This window comes from Neophocaena asiaeorientalis, unplaced genomic scaffold (assembly GCF_003031525.2).
Source record: "Neophocaena asiaeorientalis asiaeorientalis breed wild unplaced genomic scaffold, Neophocaena_asiaeorientalis_V1.1 scaffold618, whole genome shotgun sequence".
NCBI classification, from domain to species: Eukaryota; Metazoa; Chordata; class Mammalia; order Artiodactyla; family Phocoenidae; genus Neophocaena; species Neophocaena asiaeorientalis.
This window is the reverse complement of record NW_020173978.1, coordinates 125,237-151,648: the sequence shown is the minus strand read 5'-3', so window position 1 is coordinate 151,648 and position 26,412 is coordinate 125,237. Positions and strand designations below refer to the sequence as shown.

Here is a 26,412-nt window from a genome sequence, read left to right as displayed (position 1 = left end):
CGAGGGGCTGGGGTCCGGGTGAGTGGCTGCAGGAGGTGCCACGGACAGGGTCCTGGGAGTCCCTCCAAGGGGCTGGGGTTGGCGTAGAGCTGAGCCACGTGGTTGGATCGATCCTGCTCCAGGGCACCCTGTTGCTGGACTATAGCATAGAGGGGGGTCTCTGTGCAGGGCGGGGGGGTGCCTCACATCAACCTAGGGCGTGTTGGGGCTGGGGTCCCATAGAAGGGGATGGTGGCTACGGGAGGGCTTGATAATGAATGTGAACCATCCCTTCAGGGGCTGGGGGTGGGGGAGGTCTGTGTGTGTGTGTGGCGGTGTGTGTGTGTGTGTGTTTCCAAGGAGCCCTGGAGTCTGATAGACTTAATTCAGGACTCTGGAGAGGGATGGTGTCCCAGACCAGGGTGTGTGTGTGTGTGTGTGTGTGTGTGTGTGTGTGTGTGTGTGTGTGTGTGTGTGTGTGTGGAGAGAGAAAGAGAACATGAATTATGAATGAGTGCCCCTGGAGCAGGAGAGCGTCTGGGGCAACTGCTCTCCATGGAATGAGGGTTGGGATTCAGAGCTGGCAATCTAGGCAACTTTGTCCCCGAAGCCCCTGTCCCAGAGAGAGTCATGGGGCTGGCTGGGATGTGGCTCCTGTGCCCCAGCCTCGTGAGCACCCGCATGCAGCGAGATGCGCGTGCAGGTGAGTGGAGGGGGCTTCTGTGGAGATGCCCTTCCACCCTCTGAGGGCTGCCGAGGTAGCAGGCAAGTGACACGTGTCTCCAAGTCAGTGGCGGTGCAGGTCTATGCCAGGCTGTGTGTGTGTGTGTGTGAGTGTGCATACATGTGGGGGGTACAAGGGACGTGGGGTGTAGAGGAGCATGTAGAGTTCTGTGGTCCTTGGTGGTTGGGTGTGTAGCAGCCTGTCAGGCTGTGTGAGCATCCCGGTGTGACTCTCAGAGTTTTTGTGAGAGTATGTGTGCAGGGGTGTGTGTGTGTATGCATGTGTGTGTTTGAATTTGCATATTGGCATGCATGTTCATGTGTGCTGTGTCTGCAAAATAGAGTGACTCAATATTGATTGAGCATGTTGTTTGATTCCATGTGTATTCATGTTGGTGTGTGTTTGTTAGTGTGTGAATATTAATACTACCGTGTGTGTGTGTGTGTGTGTGTGTGTGTGTGTGTATACGTGGGTGTCTGTATTAGCATGTGTTCCAGTGTGGGTGTATGATCATGGTGCTAGTGTACATGAGTGTGTATGTTGGTGCTTGTGTGGCTGGTGTGTGTGTGTGTGTGTCTATGTGTTCATCTGAGTGTGTGTGAGTGGCTGTTTCCTTCCCCTGGTGGTTGAGGACACAGCTGGGACACTAGCCCACCGAGGCCGGGTTGGGGTGGATGAATGTATGACCACCTCCATGAGCTCAGGACAATTCATTCTACACCCTGTGGGGAGATCCAGAAAAGAAATAGGCAATAATGGCTCTGCTCTCTGGGGCCTCCTAAGCTTCCTAACATAAAATAGCTTGAAAATAATTAAGCAGTAAAGACCAAGATCAAGCTAAGAGGTGGGGGTGGGGCGTGGCCACAGAATAAGCAAAGGCCCTGGGTTGGGATGGGGTGTGTGTGCCTGGTGCAATGAGGAAGCTGGAGGGGTAGGCAGGAACCACATCGTGCGGGGCTTTGAACTCCAGGCTTCTTGGGCTTTATCCTGAGGGCCCTGGGGAGTCCAGAAAGGTTTTGTGCAACAGAGGGACATGATCAGATTTGGGATTTAGAAAGCTGCCTCAATGGCACTGTCAAGGTTAAACTGGAAGGGAAAGGTGGGAGCCAGGAGGCCAGTGTGGAGGCTAAACCAGTGTGGGTATCAGTGAGGTCTGGGGCCACGTGGGCCAAGGGGCAGATGAGACCAGGGCTTTCTGAAGGGAGAGGTTGGAGGGCTTGGGGAAGAGGATGGGGAAGGGGAGCATGGGAGTGGCTCAGGCTTGGGCCAGGGTTGGGGGGGGGGTGCAGTGGCATGACCTCAGAGGGTCTAGATGTGGGGAAGGAAAAGCTCTTGGAAGGCTCAGACATGGAAGGTAGTGAAGGGACACTTGTAGGGTTTCTAGCCAGGATGCAGAGGGTCGGAGACTGTGGAGCCATCTCTTCCCAGACAGGGAAACCAAAGCTGTGGCATTGTCGCTCTCCTCCAGCTGCGAGGCTGGTGCTGAGTCTCAGTCCTCTTCCCTTTGGGCCTGCACAGGCCCTCTTGGTTGCCTGAGCTGGATGGCTCAGTGAGGGTTAACTGCCTTTATGCTCCTGCACCCCCAGCTCCCCCTGCCCACCAAACGGCTCCTGGCTCTCTTCCTGCTTCCCACTCCAGCCTCTTGTCCCTGGGGATTACTGATGGCTTGGCTGGGATCTGGCCAAATGGGGGAGGCAGAACTCCCAGCAATACCTCCCTTCAGTCTTAATGGACTGGGGGTCTCACCCTCAGCTACGCTGCTGTAACGTCCAGCCTGCACTCCTCAGGCTTCTGCTCTTCGGCCTCTCCAATCTACCCACTCAGTGTGCTTCCATTCCTGCATCTGATCATTCATTTGTTGATTCCTTTACTCAACAGAGATCCCCCAATGCCTGTTTGGTGCCCACTGGCTTGGCCTCTGAAGACACAGAGAGGACCCTGACTCAGACCCTGCTCTCAGGGAGTGCCCAGTCTGATGAGGAAGGCAGCAGTGGCAACGCAGTGGAGAGTGCTGGGCAGAGAGAAGCTGTGGGAGTGGGGGCCTGCGCCAAGCCAGGGCTGCCCAAGAGGAGACATTTGAGCTGGATCTTGAGGGATGGATAAGAATTGCCTAGGCAGGGAAGGGCAGAGGAAAAAGCCTGTAAAAGTGGGTAGATGTGAGAAAGCACAGTGTGTTTGAGGGGCAAAGAGAGTTTGGGTTGGCAGGAGTGAGAAGGGAGTTGAGAAGAGGAAGAGAGGCAGAAGGGGCCAGATTCTGTAGGGTCTCAGGTGCAAGGCTAAGGGGCTTGTAGGGGCTTGGATTTTCCTCATAAAATTAGGGAGCTAGGGAAAGGCTTCTGCATAGGAAACCTCCCTTAGGAAGCCCTCCTTGGTTCCCCGTTCCCTCTGATCCCATCACCCACCCTGAAGTCTTTCTCCCTGATGGTACAGGGTCAGGAATGCAGCCCCGATTCAGCCTTCCCCTGTGATGTCCCCTGTGTGTGAGCTCCTTACCCAGCCAGCCAAGGAGTTCCTCAAAGGCAGGAGCCACCTCCTTGTGCTTCCCCACCCCACTCACAGCACAGGGCTGGGCACCAAGGCTCAGTCAGTGCAGCCTCCAAGGCGGAGAGGACATGAAGAGCATCTGGGCCACCTTCTAGCAGTTACTTCACTCCTCTCTACAGCTTGGCCGCAGATCTATCCAGCCCTGCTTACATACCCCCAGGGGCAGCATGCTCATCCCTTCCCTCTTGGGCAGCCCTTCCCTTGTAGGCCCAGCTACTCCAGGCTGCCTGGCCTTGTGTCATTTCTCCATCCTGGGTCACTGTCCTTCTTCCCAAGCAGGGCGAGGCTGGGGCATAGTGGTTCAGTAGTGCTATGAGAGATCAGTGGCCTTTATTCCAACTACAGATGGTAAAACAGATTGAGCAGTCCCTGCGCCCTCTCCAAAAATAAAGAAGCAGGCATGGCCAGAGTAGGGAATGGGGATAGACAATGAGGAGGACGTCCTACCAGCACAGAGGGCCTATGGAATCTCCTGGCTTCGCAAGAGCGGCTGTGAGCATGAGGGGAAGTTTCCCAGGACAGGAGGGGGAGTTGGAGGCAGAGACACTATTAGCCCCACCCCTCCTGCAGGTGAGTGATGTCATCCAGGGAGAGGGGGACTGGAGGGGCTCAGATAGACAGGGGAGGGGCCTCAGGATTCCTTCCTTCCTTCTTTCAGCAGCCATTCAATGGATTGCTGCCCTACCAAACGTGGCAGCTCTTCAGGGAGAGGGACAGAGCCAGTGACCACTTGGAGGGAAGCCTGTGGTCTTTCCTACCTCTGCCAGTGTCAGACAAAGGAATTTAGGAGGAGGGGCCTTGGGGCTGGCCTTAAAAGGAAGAGTCACTTCTCCCGGCAGAACTGAGAGACAGCTCCAGGAAGAGGGAATGCCACATAAAAAGGCCTTGAGGTGAGCACAAACATGGTTTTATTTATGTGAGGAATATTAAGAGTTCAGAGTGGCCTAAGTGTGAAGTTCAAGGGTGGGGGAAGGACTGGGCAGAGCTGGAGTAGGAGAGGAGTGAAGGAATTGAGGTTAGAGTAGAGGAAGCACTTTCTACCACCAAGGTGTCCCCCAACAGCTTTGACATGTAGGCCTGGTGCAGATTCTTGGGCCTGCTGAGGGTCTCCTCATTGTTTGAGAATGGGGTGTTCAGTGAACAAACAGAGACTCTGGAAATGAGGGAGAGGCAGGGGCTGAAGAAAGTGGGCCCCTTCCAGAAAGTGGCATGCAAATGAATGCAAAGTAATATGCAAATAAGCCAGCTTGGGCTTGGCAGCTTTGGCTGGGAGGATGAAACGTCACCCCCTTCCATGCTGGCCTCCCACCCCCTCTGCCCCAGCCCCCAGGACAGCCGGAGCAGCCTTGTCTGCTGCTTTGAGCACCTCAGTTTGTCAGAGCCACAAGATTGTGGCCTCCAGGACAGGGGCTACAGGCTCCCTGTCAGCAACCCCATCCTCTCGGGAAGTAGATGTATTTAGTAACAGATATTTTCAACACATTTATCTCCCACTGTTCAGCTGCCCATTCCCTGGGAGAGGCCAGGTCCCCAGGGATGTGACCCACTTCTTTTAAGTCCCTGAAGTCACCCTTCTCACTGCCTTCCCTGAAAAACAGGAGGCAACTGGGTCTTGGTGCAGCAGAAAGGATTTAAATCAGACAACTGGGAGGACTTCCCAACGCTGTAGTTGCTGAGATATGAGAACCCTGTGTCTTCTGGGCTCTCACTCTTGAGATGGCTACCCTGGGTTCAGAGGAAGCTTTGAAAATAGAATAGAGAAGGTAGCAGACAGACATAGGTTCCAGTTTCAGCAACTTTACTCTGTATGGTCCTGGTCAACTTAATTAACTTCTCTGAGTCCCATGTGGATAATGGAGTGGGAATAATAATACTTTCCTGGCAGGATAACTGAAGGATCTGGAAGTGGAGCGCTTAGCGCCAGGCATGCAGCAGGTGCTCATAAAGATTTGCTGCTGCCATTATGAACCACCCACACTCACCTACCCTTTTAGAAAGATTCAGTGGGGGGCTGGAGGGGGAGAGACCAGAGCTAGTGAGCCCAGAAGCTGTCATCCCGTGGGAGAGACAAAGAGGTCTGAAATGGAGCAGTGGTGGTGGGAATGGTGAGAAGTGTGGATGTTCCGTGGGAGGGGCCGAGGGGCCTCAGAGACATGTGACCACCTCCCTGGGCTGCCCTGTCTGGTCTGAGACTAATCCCCAGGGAAAACAGTGGAGGAAAGGGCCTGATGAGGGCTTAGGTCTGTGGCCATGCCCATGGCAGTCTGTGAGTCATTCTGGGAGTTGTAGTTTCTAGTGAATTTGCAGTGAGTACATTTTGTACTGCCACCTTGGATCCAAATCCACACCCTGCTGCTGAGGCTGGTGGGGCAGGCCCTGGTGAATGTTGGAATATTCGAGGCCCAAAGGTGAAGCAGCCTCCATCCCTTCCCTCAGGGATCGCTTAGCCTGATGTGTGTTGGCGGGTGCAGGGATAAAAGGATTAAGCCATAATTATGACTCTTCACACGTTCACACAGAAGTTTACAGCTTCCAGAGTACTGTTTTCACATCTATGATCTCATTTAATCCTCACCACAAACCCCAGAAACTGCTGTCTTCTGGATGAAGAGACAGGATCTGAGAGGGGAAAATAACTTGCCCAGAGGTTTTCAGCTAATCCTGAGAGAACAGGTCTGTCTGCCCCCCAAAGCTCCTGCCCTTTCCATGGATTATTGTCCCAGATGGCAAAGGCCAGGCCTCGAAGGACAGGCAAGATATGGAAAATTAGACATCTCAGCAAAGGAGTAGCTGAGCAAAGACCTGGCTCAAGAGTAAGAAGCAAGGGCTGGGCTCCCTGGGATATGAGACTAAGAGATGGACTGGCCAGCCCCAGAGACCTAACTCCAGGCTTTTGTTTGAACTTCTTGCTGTGGCCCACTAGGACTTACCCAAGGGTTCTGAGCAGAGGCAGGACCTGATTAGAGCTGAGCTTTGGGAGAATTGAGCTTACAGTCCTGGACTGATTGGACTGGAGCAGGGATACCCAAGAGAGCCTGAGACTTCTGAACTCCATTCTTGGTGCTCCCAGAATTTTGCTCCTGTTCTTCTGGCACACTTCTCAACTTCTCCTTCTTCCTCTCCCCCTTCCTCTTCTTCCTCTCCCTTCTACCTATTCTTCTCCACCACAGCCTGGGGAGTGATGACCATATATCATAGAGCTGTGCTGTAATGCCACATATCTCCAGCAGGGGTGCTGTCACACAGTCCATTCTAGCCTTCTTTATGTTTGAAAAGGCTGGAAAAGAAGCAGAGATGAAGGGTGGGGAGAGGGCAATCCATTGTTCTCCACTTCTATCGTACTGGGCGTGAGAGGGCCCTGCTGAAATGGCATAGGGAGGAAGTAGGCTAGAGAGACTGGACCCCACACGGCAGGGACAGACACGCTGGAGGGGTTGAACCTGGAAACAAGAAATTTTTTCCTCGCCGTTCTGGGGCAGGCTTAGATTTGGAAATGGATTTAGACTGACATTGCAGTTGGTGTCTGGATTTCTATTGGATGATGATTTCCTTGATACTTAGATGGGGGCGAGATTGGTTGGTTTCTTTGTGTTTCTGTGTGTGTGTGTGTGTGTGTGTGTGTGTGTGTGAATGTGAACTTCCAGTTGTACATGTGTGTATATGGTTCTGAGAGGGTGAGAGTGTGTGGATCAGTGTTTGTATAAAAGTATGGACATATTCATATGTGTGAACATGTGAGTGTCCATTTTTATGCCTGAGTTATTGGTAGATGGTGGCTTGTTTGTATGTGTGCCTGTGTGTAGAGTGTTATGTACATTGTTCTAGTAACGCTGTGTAGATGAATATGTCTGTGTATGTGGGTGAACATGTCCGAGTGGGAGAGCACAGATGAGTGGATATGTGTGAAGGTACCTGCTCTGCCTGACAGCAAGGCCGTGCCCAAGGTATAGCTACTCAACACTTTCTCTCCTGGATAACACCTGCCTAAAGGGAGAGACAAGATGTGTGTGGACTTAGGCTGAAGGGCTGTCATGTGCAGGGCTGGGCTTCCCCCCGGGGACTGTGGCCCGCTTCTAGTCAGTGAGGGCCCTGGAAGGAACAGATTGTCTCTGTGTCCAGGCTCAGGTGGGGCCAGCCAGGATCCTGGGCCATCAGACTGAGATGCTGGACATGGCTAAGAGGTGTCTAGCTTCCATTCTTCCTGGGAACTCTTAATGGCTGCACCTGTTCCCCACTAGAGAGTTTCAGGGACTCTCAGTCCAGTCTTCTCGTTATATAGATGCAAATATTGAAGTCCCAGAGTGGGGTTAGTGATTAGCCCAAGGTTTCACAGCAGGATCCAGGGAGGGATGGCAGGGCTTGGAGCAGAGAGAGGGGGTATGTCTGGCCTGGAAGGCCTCCCTCCCTCCAGCCTCTGGAGCAGGCAGGGGGCTCAGAGTAGAGATTCAAGTCTGTGACATGAGGCCACCTCCTGTACCTGGGCATTTCGACTCCTCCCAGGCCTCAGATGCCGCCTTTGAAGTTTCTACCAGAGCCTCTGCTTGCCGTGAGACTCCTCCAAGGAACTTGTGAAGTCTGTCATTCCGTGGAACATGGAGACTCGATGCAGAAGAGTCCAGCAGTGGGGTGGAACCAGGGAGGGGCCTCCTCTAGAAGCCTCAATGTCCTTATCTTTGTATCAGATGTCTTTGTGGGTTTCTGTTGTTCTAACATTCAAGGCTTTCCCTAAAATCTCTCCTTGGTCTCCTAGTACTGAGACTTTGCTGGGATTTGGGGGAGTCCTGGAGGCCCAGCTTGGCTCAATGTGAGGGGGCCAGGGTAGCCCATAGGGAAGGGGCTGCCCTGGGAAAGAAGGATGAGCTTCCTGTCCATGGGGTAGGGAGGTGAGAGCAGGGGCTGGGCAGCCTGGTTAGGGACGTGGGAGATGAGACTCCTGCCCTAGCAGGGAAGTTGGTGGCAAACTCTCTGAAGTTTGTTAATCTGTAGCTGCCATGGAGGGACCAGAGGACATGCCTCTGCCCATTCTGTAGGAGGAGGTTGGAGCCCCAGAGTGCTCCCCCTGGCGGCCTGGCCAGTGGGAAGGTGCAAGGTTAGACCATCCAGCTGGAGACAGGGAGATCCCCTTCCTAGGGGGAACTGGAGAGAAATTTGTCTTCCTGGAGATTTGGGATTGGAGGCAGGGAGCTGGATGTGAGGACATTCTGGTGGAGGTAGGAGTGCGATGGGTAGGACTGGCCAACTCTGCAGTGGTTTTGCTGGTTCAGCACTGGCGAGGAGGTAGCAGACAGGCAGACAGACACACCGCTTCCTTTGTGCTGAGTCGTTGGGGGTCTAGGGTGGGAGGCCCCTGGCTGGGACCTCAGACATTGGCTCTGGGTGGAGCAGGGATGGAGGCTTTCTGGTGCTGGGGGCTGGGCGGGAATTAGGGTAGCAGAGGGGAGGAGCAGGCAGCCCAGTATTGCATCCTTCCAAAACCAGAGAATTCCAAGTTTTCTTTTTTTATAAATTTATTTGTTTGTTTATTTTTGGCTGCATTGGGTCTTTTTTGCGGTGTGCGGGCTTCTCATTGCGGTGGCTTCTCTTGCTGCAGAGCACGGGCTCTAGGTGCGTGGGCTTCAGTAGTGGCAGCACGCGGGCTCAGTAGTTGTGGCACATGGGCTTAGTTGCTCCGCGGCAAGTGGGATCTTCTCTTACCAGGGCTTGAACCTGTGTCCCCTGCATTGGCAGGCTGATTCTTAACCGCTGTGCCACCAGGGAAGTCCCCAAGTTATCTTAAAACTTCAAGTGGGGTGGGGTTTAGGGTATAGATGGAGAGAACAGTGTTTACAGAGTGCCCTTTATGCAGTTGTCCCTCGGTATCCTGGTCCCTCTGTGGACACCAAGCTCTGAGAATGCACAAGTCCCTTATTTAAAATGGCATAGTATTTGCATATAACCTCCATGTACTTTAAATCATCTCTAGATTACTTATAATAACTAATATAAGGTAAATGATCTGTAAGTAGTTGTAAATACAATGTAAATGCTATGTAAATGGCAAATTCAAGTTTTGCTTTGTGGAACTTTCTGGAACTTTTTTTTTTTTTCAAATATTTCTGATCCATGGTTGGTTGAATCCATGGGTGCAGAACCTGCAGATTGGAGGGCCGACTGTATGTTCAAATCACCTCCTTCAGTCACCTCAACTAGGCTTCAAGGAGCTAGCCCTATTTTGTAGAGGGGAAACAGATGACACACTCAGATGGTTTAAATGAAGGCAGTTTGATGCAGCAACAATTACAGAGGGGGTTAGGATTAAGGGAACCAACAGGGCATGTGGAGGCACTCAGGACTAGCATCTGAGAGGCCCGAGGAGCAAGGAGAGTGCTCCAGATGCAAGCCGGGTCCCGGATGGGAGCTGCCCTACAGAGCCTGTCAAAGGAGGTGGGGTGGGAGAGGGTGTAAATACCCTGAGCCCTCTCACTTCTCTCTCTGCTCGCCTGCCCTCACTGGCAGAACTGGATTGGAGGCTAGAGGGCAAGGGAGCTTGACGAAGCAGCGTTAGAAGTCATCCTCTGGGGCACAGAGAATGGCAGAAAAGGGTGGAGATTTGGAGGGACAAATGGATGATGGGAAACTGAAGCCCAGAGAGGGTGCCGACTTGCCCAAGGTCACACAGCCAGTAGGTCTCAGAGCTGGAGCCAGAAGTCAAGCCCTGCCTCTGAATACCCACTTTTTCATGTCCAGTGAGGCCTGGTGGGTGTACCCAGTCGTCTGCTGTTGGGTTGGAACTACTTCTTGCCATGACTGCCCTGCACCCTGTCGGGGCTGCACTGGGGCTGCTGCAGAATGTCACTCCGGCCATGGTCAACTTCGGGTTTAGGAAGCTCCAAGTGAAGGGTGAGTTAGAGAGGGCAGTGGGGAGGCTGGTGTGGAGACCCAAGTGAGAGGCAAGAAGGCTGCCATCAGGGGTGGCAGAGGACATGTGAGTTGCATCGACAGGTCAGGGGAGGAGTGACAGCACCCACACCCCAGCTCACCTGCTTCAGCTATGGCCCTAGTTCCCCAGTGTCTGCCCACCTATGCAGGGATGTGTGACAACTCTAGATCCCCCTCCAGGGGCATTCCTCCCTGCCTCATCCTCCCTGGAGCTTCCACACTCCAGAGCACCCATCCATGGCACCCATAAGCCACCCCCTCAGACTGTGGCCCCCAAAAGCAAAGCTGTGTCACTGCTGCCTCATCTCTTAATAACACTTATGACCTGTCTACTGCCAAGTCTATTTAAAGTCTTCCCTTTTGAGACCTTCATGCTGGAGTTTGATCTCAGTCCTTCTTGCTGTTCAGAGCTTGGGCCTCGGGCCTCCCTGGGGGATGAGTAAGGGAGGTAGCCCCTCCTGGTGCTGGGGCAGTTAGGGGCCTTGGCCAGCCAGCTCATCCCAGTGCCCAGTGGGGATCCACTTTCAGCCTCTGCTGGACCTCAGGCTGCTGACTCATTATCAGTGGTAATTAGTATCTCCAGTGCAACTTTCCACCCCACCAAGTGCTTGACATTCGTTAGGTGCTATTGTGAATGGCTGCATGCCGGCTTTAGCACCCCTGGCCCAGGCTTCTTCTCAGGGACCAAGTGCCCTGGCCACAAAAACACAGCTCCAGGCATGGGAGAAACAAACCCAAACAAAGAGAAAAACAGACACAGAAGCCAACATAAAAGAAGCGGACCACAGCCCACAGACATGGAGAGTCCCACAACACAAATATCAATACACACTGAGAAACAGACACAGGATGAGTCTAAAGATCGACCTAGACACAGAAGAAACAGAATGTGTATAACCCAGGCATACAGACCGCAGACATGCAACACAGATGCGGATTCAGCACATGCGTGGTGCACAACCACAGAAGCACCCATGCTCATCGTAAACACAGAATACCCGTCAGGTAGCCATATCAAGCTACCTTGGATTCCCCACCTCTTACCTCTGGACTGTTGCATATGCTGTTCCTTTGGCCTGGAACACCCTTCCTCGACACCCCCTCCCTTTATTGGCTAACTCCTATCATTCAACAGGTCTTGGTGGTCCTTCCATACTCCCCAACCTCAGAGCTCTCCTGTGCCACATAGCATCACTGCTATGTTTTGCAACCAGTCTTTACAAGTTTGGGGATGAAGGCTTTTGGCCTGTGCCCCGTGAGATGGTGACTGAGTTCTGAGCGGGCGATTAGGGCCGAGAAACTAGGCAGAGACAAACTTTGGGGGAAGTGAGTCAGGAATAGCAGTGAGGAGCCCTGGCTACTCAGGGCCTGAGCAGGCATTTAACTCACTGGCTGGCACAGCTGGATGCCCTCTGCCTCATTTTTTTCAGACTCTGTCTGATTTCTTTTGCATTTCTTCCAGGCTTGTTACTTGACCCAGTTCCCTCCTTCCCAAAGGTGGCTCTGCCTCTTGCCACCTCTCCGAGCTCACACACACACGCTCACTTGCCATCTTTGCTTGGGTGTGCTCCCCTCTGCTTCTAAGCCTAGTGAAAACCTCATTATTGGAGGCCTGGGGTCAGAGGCACGACTTCCGTGCATGGCTTCCTAACCCATGCCACTTAGTGTGGGAGAGGGAGGTGGTAGAGGAGAGTGATTATGAGCCCAAGCCTTCGGGACTGCCTCCTGGTTCAGCTCTCAGCTCCTCCACTCCTTAGCCGCAGGACCTGTGCTGAGTTCTACCACCTTTGTCTCCTCGTCTGTAAAAGGGGGATGATAATAGAGCCCACCTCGTTAGGGCTGCTGTGAGGATTAACTGAGACAAAGCTTGTGATGCACATGGCGCATGGTTCAGCTCCCTCCCTGGGCTGCGTGAGAGCAGGAGGAGAGCTAATGAGATCAAGTCAAGTGCACCCAGGAGGTGCCTATGGAGTCCTTGCTAATTGGAACTGAATGAAACCAACATCTACAGTGTGAGCACCTACTATGTGCCCTCTGTAGCTGGTTCTCTGCACCTCCCTGCCTCAGTTTCTGCATGGCTGCCAATTTTGCACAGCTCTTATGCGATGGGGACCCAGAAGGTGGGGGTGTGACTGCTTTTTAAAATTTTTTTTACATTCATTTTATTGAGGTATAATTTACATACAAGAAAATCACCAATTTAAAGTATATGATTCAATGAGTTTTGGTAAATCTCTACAGTCATATAACCACCATTTCAATCAAGGAAAGCATACTTTTATCATCCCCTGAGACTTCCCTTGTGCCCTTTGCAGTCATTCTCCATTGGAGGTGACTCCTTCTAGGGCTGTGAGAGGTGCTGGGGTTTCCTTGAGCTGACAACCTGGGCACAGAGAGGGGACTGCCTCTGTATGCTGAGAGACACCAAGGAACGGCTTGCCCTTTCTGAGCCTTGGTTCCCGTGGACTGGTAGAGGCCAAGAGGCAAGAGGCCAGGGAAAGGAAGGGATGCTCAGGCCATAGTATCCTGAGGGTAGGCTCTGGGTCTGAGGGCTGGGTCAGCTGGGAGTGGTGGCCTCAGAAATCTACAGAGTGGGTGACAGAGATTAGGGAGTTGGTGTTCCCCAAAACCTGCCCCTGCATGGATCAGGTGTGCTCTGGGGCCCAGGTGGAAATGACCATATATCGGTCCAGACTGGAGCAGGGACTTGTCCAACATGATTCCACTTGTGTCCTTATCTCCACCAGGGGTCATAAACTCCCCTGGGGACTAGCAATTCCCCTAAAAGAAGGGGAGCTCTTTTGTTCCCCAGTCCTAGACCCAAATGTTAAAGCAATTATGTAACTAGCAATAAATTACTTAAAGTAATGACTCACTCAGCTTAATTAGAGCACAAGAGGGAGGGATTAAGGTATTTTTAGAGCACACACCTCACTCCCTCCTGTGGAGGGAGACCTCTGTGCAAGGTAGGGGTGGAGAAAGGGCTGGGAGCTCATGGAAGGACCCCAGGTGTCTGCAAGGGGATGAAAGCTGGTCCTCTGCCCCGCTGAGGTCCCAACAAAGAGAGGGCAAGTCAGAGCTGCAGCAGGAGGGATTCAGGTAAGACTCAAGGAACACTTTCCAGTGGTGCTGATTGGAGAACTGGGACAGGTAAACTAGATTATGAACTCTTTGTGGGCAGGGACTATGTCTGTGACCCCTTCTCCACCTAGGAACAGAATAAGGATGAGACTTGGGGTCAGTCAAGCCTCAGTTTGAATCCCACCTTTACTGGATACTAGCTGTGTGGCCTTGGGCAGTTCCTTTTTCACCCTAAGCTTCCATTTCCTTCATTGTAAAATGGGCATAATAATGTCCACCTTTGTATATATTGTAAGGATCGAATGGGTTAATGTGACATGTAAAGCAAACCATAGTACTGACTTTAAAGAACCAAAATCTCCAGAAGGGCAGGAATTAGGTCTGTTTTGTTTACTATTGTATCCCAAGCTCCATTCACAGGGCCACACATAGTAGGTGTTCAATAAATGCTTGTTGAGTGAAGCATGTTAGGTTCATTTCCATTCTCCAGCGCCATATGGGTTCCTTGTTGCAAGGTTTTGTGAATAAAGGAACTAGGTGAGAAGAGGGAAGGGGTATCTCACAGGTGGCATCTGGCCTTTCTCTCCCAGGCTGAGAGGAACAGGTGACTTCCAACAGAAAGAACCAGACTTCCAGGGAAAGGCCTGGGAGGTTTCAGGACCATGGACAGCCCCAGCCTCTGTCTTCCAGTTGCCAGGAGAGTTGCTGGGATGAAAGGGTCTACCGTGTGTGCCCTACACAACCCTGGCTGGGAGGAGGAGCCAGCAGTCCAGTCTGACTGGGGAGACCAGAACCTTCGCTCACCATCACTGGGAGTTCAGAGGAGGGGGTATGAGTGCTGTGTGGGGCATCCTGAAAGGCTTCCCAGAGGAGGGGATGGAACTGGCTGGAAGGATTTAGGCAGAGAGAACATCCAGGCATCTGCAAAATGCAGTAATAATTCCAACCCTGAAGGTTTTCTGGGAGGATTAAATGAGTTACTTCTTAGGAATGCCTGCTTGGAGAGGGCACAACATATGGGTTTACTTCCTTCCACCCCTGTGACATGAGGAGGGATGTTCCCCTGCTCTACTGAGGACAGCAGGGCCTGGACACTGCTCACAAGCCCTGGGGTGGGGACTTCCTATTCCAGCCTTCACTGACCCCCACCTCTGAGGCTGGACTGAGATGGACAAACAGTAGGTGCACAGGACAGACTGGGGAAAGGTCTGGGCTCCTCCTTCCTACCAGGGCATTGGGAGGCTGAGGGAAGGACACAGCTGGATTGGGCCATTAAAGTTTAATCCCTGACCCTCCCCCAGGCCCACAGCCCCAAGGCTCCTGCCCCAAGTGGCCGCTCTGATCAGTTCTGACCAGCTCTCCTCACACCTCACTGGCTTCCCGGGGCCTGGGTGATGAATTACTGTTGACAGCATTGCAGCATCACTATGACGACCAGGCATGTTCTTAGCCTCCAGTCAGAATGCAGCGGCAGAGGCCAGAGACCTCTTTGACTCTGGGCCTTTGTACTGGTGTGTGACAGGGGCCAAAGGGGGGTGGGAGATGGGGCAGGACCAGGCATGGGGGCTCCATCTGGAGTGGACTAGAGTTCATTCAGATTGTCAGATGCAAGGGGACCTTGAGGACAGTTGTATCTCTCTGTCCCTCCTTTCTTATCTCTTTCTTTTCATTCCTCCCTCTCTTCCTCCTTCCTTCCTTCCATGTCCCTAGCCCCTTCCCTGTTGGAGGCCCTGAGCTGCCCACCACCTTCACGCCCTGGGAATGAGGCCCAGCCTGACCCTCACCCTTGGGAGCTCAGAGTGAAATGGGGACATAGACATTTCCTGGTCTAGGCTCCAGAGAAGGTGTGTCAGCCACTGGTGGCTCTGTTGGAGGGGTCTGGCTTAGCTCTGCCAGTGGCTGTGTAAAACGCTTTGCCGAGGGGGTGATACTTCTTCTAGACCTATTGAGCGAGGAGGGGATTTTCCACTGGAGAGACAGAGGTCCAGGGAATTCCCTGGCTGTCCAGTCTTTAGGGCGCAGTGCTTTTACTGCCGGGACCTGGGTTCAATCCCTGGTCAGGGAACTAAGATTCTGCAAGCCAAAAAAAAAAAAAAAGTTTCTGCAAGCCAAAAAAAAAAAAGAGAGAGAGACAGACAGACAGAAGTCTGGAGGTGAACTGGTGAACCACAAGGCATGAGTCCAGAGGTGAAACCTAAAGAGGGACGAGAGATTGATAAAAGTCCAGGACAGCCTAAGTGTGGGGTCTGCAGTGGGGAGCACAGGAGGAGTGGAGCCTGGGGAAGGACTGGGAAGGAGTGGACACAGTGAGGAGTTTGCAGTTTGTCCCACAGGGTAAGAGGAGCCCCTGAAGAATTTTATTGTTGTTGCTTGTTTAATTTTAGGGATGGGAAAACTGAGGCTCAGAGAGGGAAAGTGACTTGATTAAGCTCGATGAGGTCCTTCAAGACAGACTGAGACTATGGGCTCTGTCAGGGTCCAGCTAGACCCCAGCTAGGACCTCTTGCCCCAGACTTGCTGGCCAGAATTTTTCCAGGTAACTGCTACCTCCAGTGAGTGGGGACGGCCCATGGGTGACTTTACCCTCAGTTTTAATGAAATTTGCATAGGCAAGGGCTGCGCTTATGGCCCTTCCTGCCTTGGAAGGATTGGGTGTGGGTGGGAAGTTAGTCGGGGAGGGCATCCAGGGAAGGACCTGGGGAAGTCAGGGGCTTGGCTAAGGTCAGCAAGAGATTAGGGTCAGAAATTGAATCAAACTTGGGTCTTTGGGCTGCCAGCCCCGACACAGTGCCACATCCCCTTACTCCACACCCTCAGGGATCCTTGACTGAACTGGGCACTGGTCCAAGAGGTAAGGGCATCTCTGAGCTGCTCACATTCTCCCCAGGGCTCTCCCCGGCCCTCGCGTCTGATATTGGGCCTGCTGAGGCTGGAATGTATCTGGGCAGAGAGAGACATTTGGTCCCATTGTTCTGATGAAGAAATTGAGGTCCCAAGATAATCACTCAGTAATGGGTCGGCACTAGACTGGGCCTGGCTGCCTGGCCCTTGGCTCGTCTACACTTCCCCTAGCTGAAGCTGTCCCTTGCTTCTCTCCGTCCCGCTGTGCAGCATTGCTGGGCCTGCCAGCCTTGATGGATGGCCCCATGGCTCAGTCTCCCTCCCATTCCTTTCCGGATGCTGGGCCGTTAGCCTCCTAATCACCAGTCCTACCTGGTGGCCGCCAAGCCATCCATCTTTCCTACACAGCCTCTCCCAGCACAGGTGGGTTTTTTGGGGTGCAGCAGTTCTCCCTTCTCTGTGACTGAGCTGAAAGTGTGGCTGCAGACCCTACTCTAGGGGAGTCAAGGGTTAGGGAGCAGTTTACGCCCCTTTGCTAGAGTGCCAGAAATCCCCCCTGGACCTTCCAAGGGAACTTACACATGCATACATGTGTATGCATGCCACATACACGCTCACAGTAACAATACTGAAAGCTTTCATGTATCAAAAAATACTGTATGCGAAGCATTGTGCCAGAGCTCTGCACGTATAATCTCATTCATCCTGTTAGTTGAGTACTATTGGTAACCCCACTGTACAGATAAGAAAACTGAGGCTCAGAGAGGTTAAGAAACTTGCACAGGGTCACATATCCAGAAGATGGAGGAACTGGGATTTGAACCCAGGTCGCATGGCTCACCTTTGCATTTGCAACTCCTCTCTTCTACTGACTTAGCACATGTACACACCAGCCTCCATGTTGGCCCCTACCTGGACCAGGTTCCTGAGGAATAGGGAGAGTGCTGGGCTGAGGAAGGGATGAGGGGAGTCACTACTTATTGTCCAAAGGCGGCCCCCAGACTCTCACCCTGACAGTGACACTGATCAGCCTGGGAGGCTGCATGGAGGAGGCAGCCTCCAGGCAGTAGGAAGAGGTTGAGAGGCAGTCGATCGATCGTCCCTGCAGCGCTGCCTTCCAGGAACTTAGGCCCAGGGGAGTGTGGCACCGTGGGTCAATCATCCGGGCTGTGGCCCAGATTCAGCGTGCGGGGTGTGTGTATGTGGAGTGAGGCTGGCGTGGGTCCCCTGCCCGCCCCTCCCCCTGCTTTCCCTTTCCCCTCCCTCTCACCTTCAGCCTGCTGACCCTACACCTTCCCCTTGCTCTCCCCACTGCCCCCCACCGTGGGCCCTGCAGCTGAGAATGAAACTACCAGTTCCCAGACACCTGTGTGTACCTATTGCTGTGGGGTTACCCTGCCCCAGAGGCTGATCCTGGGGTGGGTGCTGTGAGGTCGGGGGAGGGCAGGCAGGGAGGCCAGGCGTCAGGAGCTGCAGGAGGTGGAGGCGAGCCTTCAGAGACCTCAAGAGACAATTTAACGAGATAATGAATGTAGAGTGCTTCTTATCACCGGGGCATGCAGTAGGCGCTTAGTCTTTGCTGGTTCCTCCCTCAGGAGTCTGGAGAGAGTGAGGCTGATGGGGGCAGATGGGGCGCCTCTGAGGGCACACGAGCTCCCAGAGTAGCTGCCAGGTGCCACTGACAGTGTTAACGATCACAGGAAAAATTAGCTCTGAGAGAGAGAGAGATTAGTACCTGACAGGTGACAGAGTCTAGCCAAGCACTATCATCTTTCTGACATGGGGAGGGGGACAGCTGGTGCTGGGAGGAGTGGTGGCCAGAGCAGGGCTTGGGACCCTCCCCACATTCCTACTGGGAAGTACCCCTGAACAGGCCTAGATAGCGCCCCCTTCCTGGAGCAGCTGCTTCCACCCTGGCAGAGGGGCTTCCGCCAGGCCCTCCAACTTTCACTGACCCCAGGAGACCTGGGTTCAAGTCCTGGTTCAGGCACCTGCTGGCTGGTAGTGGTTAGGGCAGTCGCTTTCCTGTCTTCTGATCTGTAACAGGTTACAGTGAGGATTAAACGACATGTTCCCTGTCCAGTTCCAGCCATTTCCCTGCCCCCAAGGGGCCATGCCCTTCTGAGTTCCCCAGAGCCTGTCTTCCCTAGTTGCAGCCCTGAGAGGGAGAGCTGTGAGCCATCTCTCCACTGGATGCTGTCCGCTCCATCCTTGGGTCCCCACTGCCCTGACACAGGGCCTGTTGTTGAGGAAGAAGGAAGTAAAGGGGGTTCCATGTTAGGCTCTGTCGTCTTCTCAGTCACTCTGGTAGGGGGACGAGTGTGCCTGTCTGTACTGATGGTGCCTCCACAGGTAACAAAGGCCTAGTCTGACTCGGATGGGGGTGGAGAGTGCGCTCTGGACTGGGATTCCCAAGGCCTGACTTTCTGCTGTTCCAGATACTGCCTCACTGTATGAGCTTGCACAAGACCTGTCCCTGGGGAGTAAGAGACACATGGAACCTTTCTGACCAGCCTCTTTTCTGAGCGTCTGTTCCTAGATGATCCTGTGTTCTGGGGGAGAGGCAGTGTGGTGGGCTGGTGGCACAAGGCTGGTGACGCCCATGCCGCAGATGGGCAGACCCAGGAGGAGGGGCTCAGGACTGGGGCCAGCCCAGGACTCTGTGCTCTCGGTGCCCTTGTCCTCATACTGCCCCTGCCGCTGCCTGCTCTGCCTTCCAGTCCACGTTGTGTTACCCCACCTGTCCCTCCATTTCTGGTCCTCTCTTGCTTTATTATCTGTCTCTATTGCCTCCTGCCTCAGGCTTATCTCCTCCTGTCACACTTCCATCCATCTCTGTCATTCCCCTACGGCTTCCTCCCTCTCCCTCCCCAGGAGTTGGGCTTGTCTGAGAGTCAGTCCCTCTCTGCCGCTTGTCTGTCTCAGTGGTCTCTGAGCCTCAGCTCTTGTCTTCTTCCACCTTCCTGAATCTCCCTTTCTCTGATGGTGTCTCTGCCTTTCGCTGTCTCTGAACCCCCTTAGTCTGTCTCTGTAAGTCTCTCTCTGCCCTTATCTCTGGGTCTCTGTCTCTCAGAACTTGCCTGGTCCTGCCCCCTCTGCCTCCCTTCCTCCCCTTGCCAGCCCAGCCAAGGCAGTGGGTCCAGCCTTCCAGCCAGGAGAGCGGAGTGGCCCACCCTCCCTCTCTCTTGCTGGCAGCCTCCGAAGTCCCTGACAATTGCCCTCCGCCCTGCGCCACGCGGGGCCTCGTTGCTAGGCCTTGGGCTGGCAGCACCTGGCTTCCATAGCGACGGGTGCCTAGAAACAAAAGTCTCCCGGTCCCACATGGAGTCTTTGCGGATTGAGCTCCTTTTGATCAATCAGGATAGGAAACGTGGCCCACTCTGGGCTGCCTCCAGCTTGGAGAGGCGTGAAGAGGAGACCACGGTCTCTGCCTTCTGGAGCTTGGGGGGCTGCTGGGGTGGGAGGAGCTGCTCCAGTGTGGCCCTGAAGTCAAAGAGGGAGCCCCCTCCCACCGGGCTCTTCTTAGGAGTTGGCCTGCTACTGGGAGGCGTGGGTTTGCAAGGGACCGGGTTTGGATCACTGTTCTACTGTTTCTAGCTGTGAGACTTTAGACAAATGACCTCATGTCCCGGGACCTCAGTTTTATGAACTGTAAAGTTGGGCTAATAATATCATGAGAATTAAATAAGAGAATCACCCGGGTGGCCCTGGCACTCAGTAGGTAGTCCCTGACGGCATTGCCCTCCCTGCCCCTTTAACGTTGTCTAAGATTTAATTAGCAGAGAGGAGGGCGATGGAACCCTAGGCCTGGACAGTAGTATGAGCAAAAGGTGGAGGGTGGAAGGCAAGTGCAGGGGCTCACAGGGGCCCTCACCTCACCGGGTATTCACAGAGACGCAGCCCACACACCATCAGGCTCTGAGGGCTGTGGAAACCCTGGAGCTAGGGTTCTGGAGTCCCGGCACCACAGGCAGTTAGAATAATAAAATGTTACAATCTTGGGCTCCTCCATTCTCAGGACTCCAGGCTCTTGCATTCATAGAATGTAAAAAGCACAGACTCTTCTAATAATGGGATTTATAATAGAGGCTCTGATTTTCTTAGATCACAAAGCTCTGGGAGTTCTTGGAACCTGGAAGCCACAGACTGGGGCTCCCTCTATGACAGTGTCTGAGCTGGCAGGGAGTTTTCAGAGCATGGAGCCTCGGGTCCCTGTTGCTTAGAATTTCTTGTGCCTTGGCATTCCTCATGGGCTCAGCTCTGAGCAGTCCTGGGGTGGGTGTGTGTGTGTGTGTGTGTGTGTGTGTGTGGGTGTGTGTGTGTGTGGGTGTGTGTGTGTGTGGGTGTGTGTGTGTGTGGGTGTGTGTGTGTGTGGGTGTGTGTGTGTGTGGGTGTGTGTGTGTGTGGGTGTGTGTGTGTGTGGGTGTGTGTGTGTGTGGGTGTGTGTGTGTGTGGGTGTGTGTGTGTGTGTGTGTGTGTGTGTGTGCATGCACGCACGCATGGGGGACTGGGGTCAGTGACCAACTGCAGCCTGAGGCACCTCTGGAGCAGGGCCAGCCCAGGAATAGCTGGTGAAGGAAAGCTGGGCAGCTTGTGGGCTGCAGCTGTCCAGGCAGGGCTGGGTGGGATTCTGGCAGCCACCGTTGGCTGAGGACCTAATCGCCTTTATCCCCCCAGCCTGCCCAACAGGGCTCAGGAGGAGGCATCTCCATGGGACACTTGAGGGCTGGGGTTAGAGCAGTCCTGCAAGGTCCTGTGGACTGGAGGGCAAGAGGCCCCAGTGAGGGGAGGAGATGGGGTGTGGGGGGGCTTGAGGGATGAGAGAAAGAGTGCGCTCAGTGAGGGCATGGGGCTCAGTGGCGCCTGCTGAAGAGTTTCTCAGCGCTGCACCCTCTGCACTGCCCCAGACTGCTGGGGATAGTGGTTGGTGTTGCGGAAGCCTGAGCACCTTGAATCTACTTGCCTATAGAAGCCTGGGGCGGGCTGAGAGCCAAGAGCTCCTTCTCCCACCTCTGCCCAAAGCTGGGAAGGCTGGTGGAGCTGTTGGGAAAGCTGGGATCTGCTGCTCCTTTTGCTCAACTTCCTCCCCATTCCCCATGGGAATCATGGCTCGGGATGATCAGGATTTGACAGGACGGTGCTGTGGGAGGAGTTGGCACCAGGCAGAGCCAGCTCCCACGGGAGGGGGTTGGCTGCAAAGAAAGCGAGCTCCCTGTCCCTGGGAGTGTGCAAGCAGAGGCTGGATTGCCAGTCAGGGTGACTTCAGCAAGGGGCTCAGATGGGGGAAGGTGGTCAGGAGGCCTCTTCTCTGGGAAAGGTGGGCTTTGTGTGATTGGCCAAGGTGGCCGCCCCTTCTAGACATCCCTGTGTCTCGTTTAGGGGGTCACCATCTGCCCCCACCCCCCCCGTCCCCGACTCCTGCTGTGTGTGCCTGGCCCCATGCTGGGTATGCTGCATACGGACACATGGAGCTGAATCAGACCCAGTCTCTTTTGGGTCTGATGGGGGAGGCACACAGGGAAACAAATACAGTTGGGCAGGTCCTCCATAAGGAGGCAGATCAGGTTGGAAGGACGGTTCTACCACCGATTCCTATAGTCCACAGATGTCTTCTGGAGCAGTTCCTCTGGGTCAAGCCTTGTTCTAGGTGCTGGGGCCACAGCAATGAGCAAAACGGGAAAAGAGTCCAGTCCCCTGGAGCTGACAGCACAGTGGGGAGGTCGAGTGCCTGGTAAAAGTACAGAAGTGCTGCTGGAGGATTGGTGAGCAGTGAGGGGTGTGGCCAGAAGGCAGAGTGTGGGGCCTGAAAGGATGGTTTGGAGGCGGGGTTAAGGACCAAGAAGGCCAGGACTGGAGCTCCAACTTTATCCTGCGGGCAGTGGGGACCCGTGTGGGTATGGGTGAGGCAGGGTCAGACTTGAGTGAAGAAAAGATTACTCCATCAGGTATGGGCATCGGGGAGAAGGAGACACAGTGGTCCCTGAAGGAGGTACTAGGGCAGGTGTGCCCACCAGTGTTCTATGTGCAGGAGCTCTGTGAGCAGGCGTATAGGGATGTGAGTCTGTGTGTAGGAGTATGTGTGTGTGTAGGAGTGATGGGAGTGTGTGTGTGTATCTACGGAAAGACAGTGAGTGTCTGGATGATTGTGTGTGGCCTGCAGCAGCCTTGTGTGACAGAAGACTCTTGGGGTTTGCAGAGGATAAGGAGCAGATGCCAAGGTGTGCCAAGGCCTGAGTCCCCTGGACCTCAGCCCCGATGTGAGCTGGCAGGTCCTGGACTAGTCCTGGAATAGAATCCTCCGGGCTGCCTTTCCCCGCTAGGGTCGTGCAGCTGGCCATCTGCTGCAGACAAGATAAATGTGTATGCAAATAACATGGAAATGGACGAGACCTGTGGTTGACCCACCCCTCTCCCCTCATCCCTTGAGCCTGAGCTCACTCAGCCTGTGCTCTTTCCCAGTTAGAGCTGCTGCGGGGGCTCTGAGAGCAGGCCCTGCCCACTCAGAGCCCAAATCCACATTGTCCCGAACACCTGCCTGCAGCCAGATCCTTTCTCTGTAAGGGCCACTGCCACATCTGGAGCCAATGCCAGCGGACACACAGAGCTGACCGGGGCTAGTGGCCGTTAGCAGCACCTCTGTTAGTTGTGAATTTGAGTACATGCAGACTCTCACATCTGCATCTGTGTGCCATACTTGGACTCTTGTGCACACACACAATTGTACACACATACATGTGTGCATACACACACCTGGGCACACGTACTGTGCACACACACATGCACATTCCTGTAGATACGCACACATCTGTGTACACACGCACAAGCTCAGCTGTACAATGAAAGCATCACACATCCCTACAAAGATACAAACTTACAAAACTGTACTCCGCCTTCACCCACATCATGCTCACAGACCTGCATGCAGGACCTTACACACATGCACACACCAGGGCTAACTAACGGTGGCTCACAACTGTGCCCTCTCCGGGGCTGTGCCCACTGCGGATGGGCTCTAGCTGGACACAGAACCCGCAGAGATGTCAACTTCCTCCTGGGCCCTTCTTGGACTGTCCCCGGGCAGGGTCCCTCGGATGGTGGAACCCTCTTTTAGTCCATGGGCTCCACCTCAAGTCATGGAGAGACTGAGCCACACACACTGCCTCCTGAGGAGCCCCCACGTCGGGATCTGGCCCTCGCTCACAGTTCTTGGGCCTGGCATGCCCGGGCAGGCCTGCCTGCCCCAGAGAGCTGCCTTCTGCCCCGCTAGGCCTACCTAGATCCTACCTTCCTCCACCCGAGCCGCTTGAGTCCTCAAAGAGAACCAGGCCAACCTTCACAGGGCCAGAGCCTTGCATGGGGCCACCCAGCATGTCAGGGCAGGGCTCAGGTTTGAACCTGGGCTTCTGGGAGTCTGACCATGGCTAGCAGCAAGAGGATAGATGCGTGTCAGGCACGCAGACAGGCTCCTGGAAGCAGGACACATGGTCATGGAGGATGGGAGCAGATTTGGGGTCTTTGGAGGGCCTGCTGGTGTCACACTCTTATATGGAGAGATGACGAGCGTGAAAGTCTGCTCACCAGCCCTGGGTGAGGAAGTGCTTTGTAAGCGCAGTGGTCCAGAGAGGGGTCATCGTTAGGAACAAGGAAGGGCTGGTTCTTGGACAGGGCCTGAGGTTGAATGGCCCAGTACCCAGGTTGACAGGCTGTCAGCTGAGTCACCTTTTCCTAAAATACTGAGTCTGAGGTAGCTGGGCCACTGGACAGCTTAATGTGGCCTGTAAGGTGGGGAGATGAAAAGAGGCAGCTGTGGAGCTGAGCCAGGTACCCCTGAAGCTGGGCTTCCTCATGGCAAAGGCGGGCCGAGGTTTCAGGGGCTGGGAGTGTAGGACCCTGACTGCATTCTTGGGGACAAAAGGAGAGGTGGGAAAATTAGTTTTTCTCACATGCCTTTCCTCAAAAGGCAGAGAATGAATATAAAGCACAGATTGGAGCCAGATGGCCTGGGTTTGAATTTTGGCTCTACTACTTATTAGTTGTGTGACTGTGGGCAAGTTACTTAGTCTCTCTGTGCCTCAGTTTTCCTTATCTGTAAAATGTGGCTAATAATGGGTCCAACCTTATAGTGTTGTTGAGAAGATGAACTGAGTCACAGAGTAAGTGCTCAGCAAATGTTAAAGCCCAAGAGATGCCGGCCGTGCCAGGCCAGGGTTGGCCCTTGACTGTGAGGTCTGAGATGGCCTCTCCTGAAGAACAAACGCCTCTGGCGAGTGGCTGTAACAGATGCCTCCTGGATGCCTTTGTCCCACCCGCATATCCGGAGCCCAAGACTGAGCTGATGACAGAGGCTCAGGATTTACCAAGAGATTTGTGCACTGGCCTCAGACTCAGTCCTTATAATAGCCCTTACATTGGTCACTCCCTTTACAGAGCAAGAAACTGAGGCCAAAAAAGAGAAGGGAGGCCTTTTTCTGGGCCAGAACCTTTACATTATCTTAGCCCATGTAATGTTTTCTACAGTGTTAGTAAGTAGGACAAATTGCCCCCAATTTGAAAATGCAGTAAAATAAGATGCAGTAAAATTGCCCCCAGACATGACGCTTAGGAAAGATGCAAGAAGGGGGACCCAGAGGGCTGAGGTAGCATCCAGGGAAGGCCTCCTGGAGGCTGTGGGCCTCCGACTGGCCCCTGAAAGGTAAGCAGGCTGATAGGATCTAGAGGACATTAGGGTTGGGGTGGCTGGGTAAAAGCCTGAAAGTGAGAATGAGTCAGTCACGCATCTGAGTAGAGCAGGAAGTATAAATTTAAGGAACGGTGGCAAGAGGGTCAAAGCTGAAGAAACAAGTTGGGGCTAAGTCATAGAGGGTCTGCCGTGTCAGGCTGAGGGTTGGGACTTTATTGTGCTGATGGTAGGGAGTCACTAAAGGTGTGTGAGCAGGGGAAGAGGCATTGTTCAGAGTTGGCCCTCAGAAAGAGAGGTGGGAGAACTCTTGGCATGGAGGGTTTCCCCCTGAGCTGTGACACAGCTAGGACTCTGCCTAGCCTGTGTGCCAGGTGCCTGGACTGTGTCCAGGACTGGGCTCAATGACTCAACCTTGAGGAAATCACTCCCCAGGGAAAAAGGGCCCAGATGAATCAGCCCAGTGAGGTGGGGAGCTGGGAAGCTGGAGGGTCACTGAGTCACCCTCCAAGAGGGGTGGCGGGTGAGGGTTAAGGGGAGAATTGCAGAGAGAGGGGACCGCAGTACATGGGAAGGATTCAGGTCAGACCACAGCGAGGGCTGTCAGGGGACTCTGGCTGCCTTCGCACCATTGTGGGGTTGATTCTCCTGGCAGTCTTGTGAAAGAGATGGGAAGACGAAAGCCCAGAAACCAACTGGGGAGGGGATCTGACCAAGGTCATAAAGTAAGTAGCTAGCCGGCAATGGCCAGGAGACACCCAAGAGCACCCTCCAGTCCAGACACGTCCCACCGCCCCAGCTGACCTCATGCCAAGCGGAGGCTAGGAACCGGTTGGGTCCAGGCAGGGAGCTGGCCCAGTTGACCCCTGTCCCCTCCGACACCCGCCCCTCCCGCGCAGATGGCAAATCGGGCCGGGCTGAGCCGCCGCGCTGGGACAGCAGGGGGCGCAGGAGCGTCACGGCTGCAGCGGGCGCCTGAGCACAGAGGCCGCTCTGCGGTGAACTGCGCTTCGGGCTCGCAAGTCCCACCGCGGAACTGTGGACTGTGTGGCCCTGGGGCCTGCACCCTCTCTGGCTTGCGGGGATGCCAACGCAGACCTGCCTGCCCAGTGCTGGAGGCCCAGTGCCCCTACCCACAACTTGGGAATGGTGCGCCTGTGTGTGCGCTCGCGTGTCAGTGCGCACGTGTCTCCCTCCCAGATTTGCTACTGCTTCCAGGGCCTGTCAGACTCGGAGCGACCTCTGAAATTTCCCCTGATTTCCCCCCTTTTTCCTGGAAGAAGAGCAAGCCCAGGGCTCCTTGTTCGTGCCAGCGGTCCCTTCCCCTCTATCTATCTGCCCCTCCGGACCGCCCCCCCGCCGCCCCCTCACTGCGCTGGTCTCTGCCGTGGGACTGTAGCCTGGCTCCAGGACCTTATTAAGTAAGTGGTGGGGGGAGAGGATGTGATCAGGAGAGAGGCTCAGAGAGGCGACCCCTGAGAGGTAGTGAAAGGAGTGGCGAAGGGGCAAGAGAAGGGAGCGAAGGCTGAGAGCAGGCTATCAGGCGGGGGATCCTAATAGCGCACAAGCTGGAAGAATCTTGAGAGCAGAGAGATAAGGGAAGTGAGAGCTGGTGGGGGGCTCTGGTGGGGGCGGGAAGATTGGACGA

General features: G+C 54.2%; 1 protein-coding gene across 6 annotated transcripts in view; it reads left to right on the top strand.

The window, feature by feature from the left end:
- The window catches only part of PDE2A (phosphodiesterase 2A), a 103,224-nt gene that overhangs the window by 11,008 nt on the left and 65,804 nt on the right, over nt 1-26,412 (top strand). For 2 of the 6 annotated variants that reach the window (XM_024753334.1, XM_024753331.1), the window contains exons 3-4: nt 2,582-3,817; nt 3,906-4,137. The exons of the other annotated variants lie outside the window; for them this stretch is intronic. In XM_024753334.1, coding sequence (XP_024609102.1) covers nt 4,115-4,137 — 23 coding nt within the window. In that variant the 5' untranslated portion in view covers nt 2,582-3,817; nt 3,906-4,114. The remainder of the gene's footprint in view (nt 1-2,581; nt 3,818-3,905; nt 4,138-26,412) is intronic. 6 annotated transcript variants of the gene reach the window in all.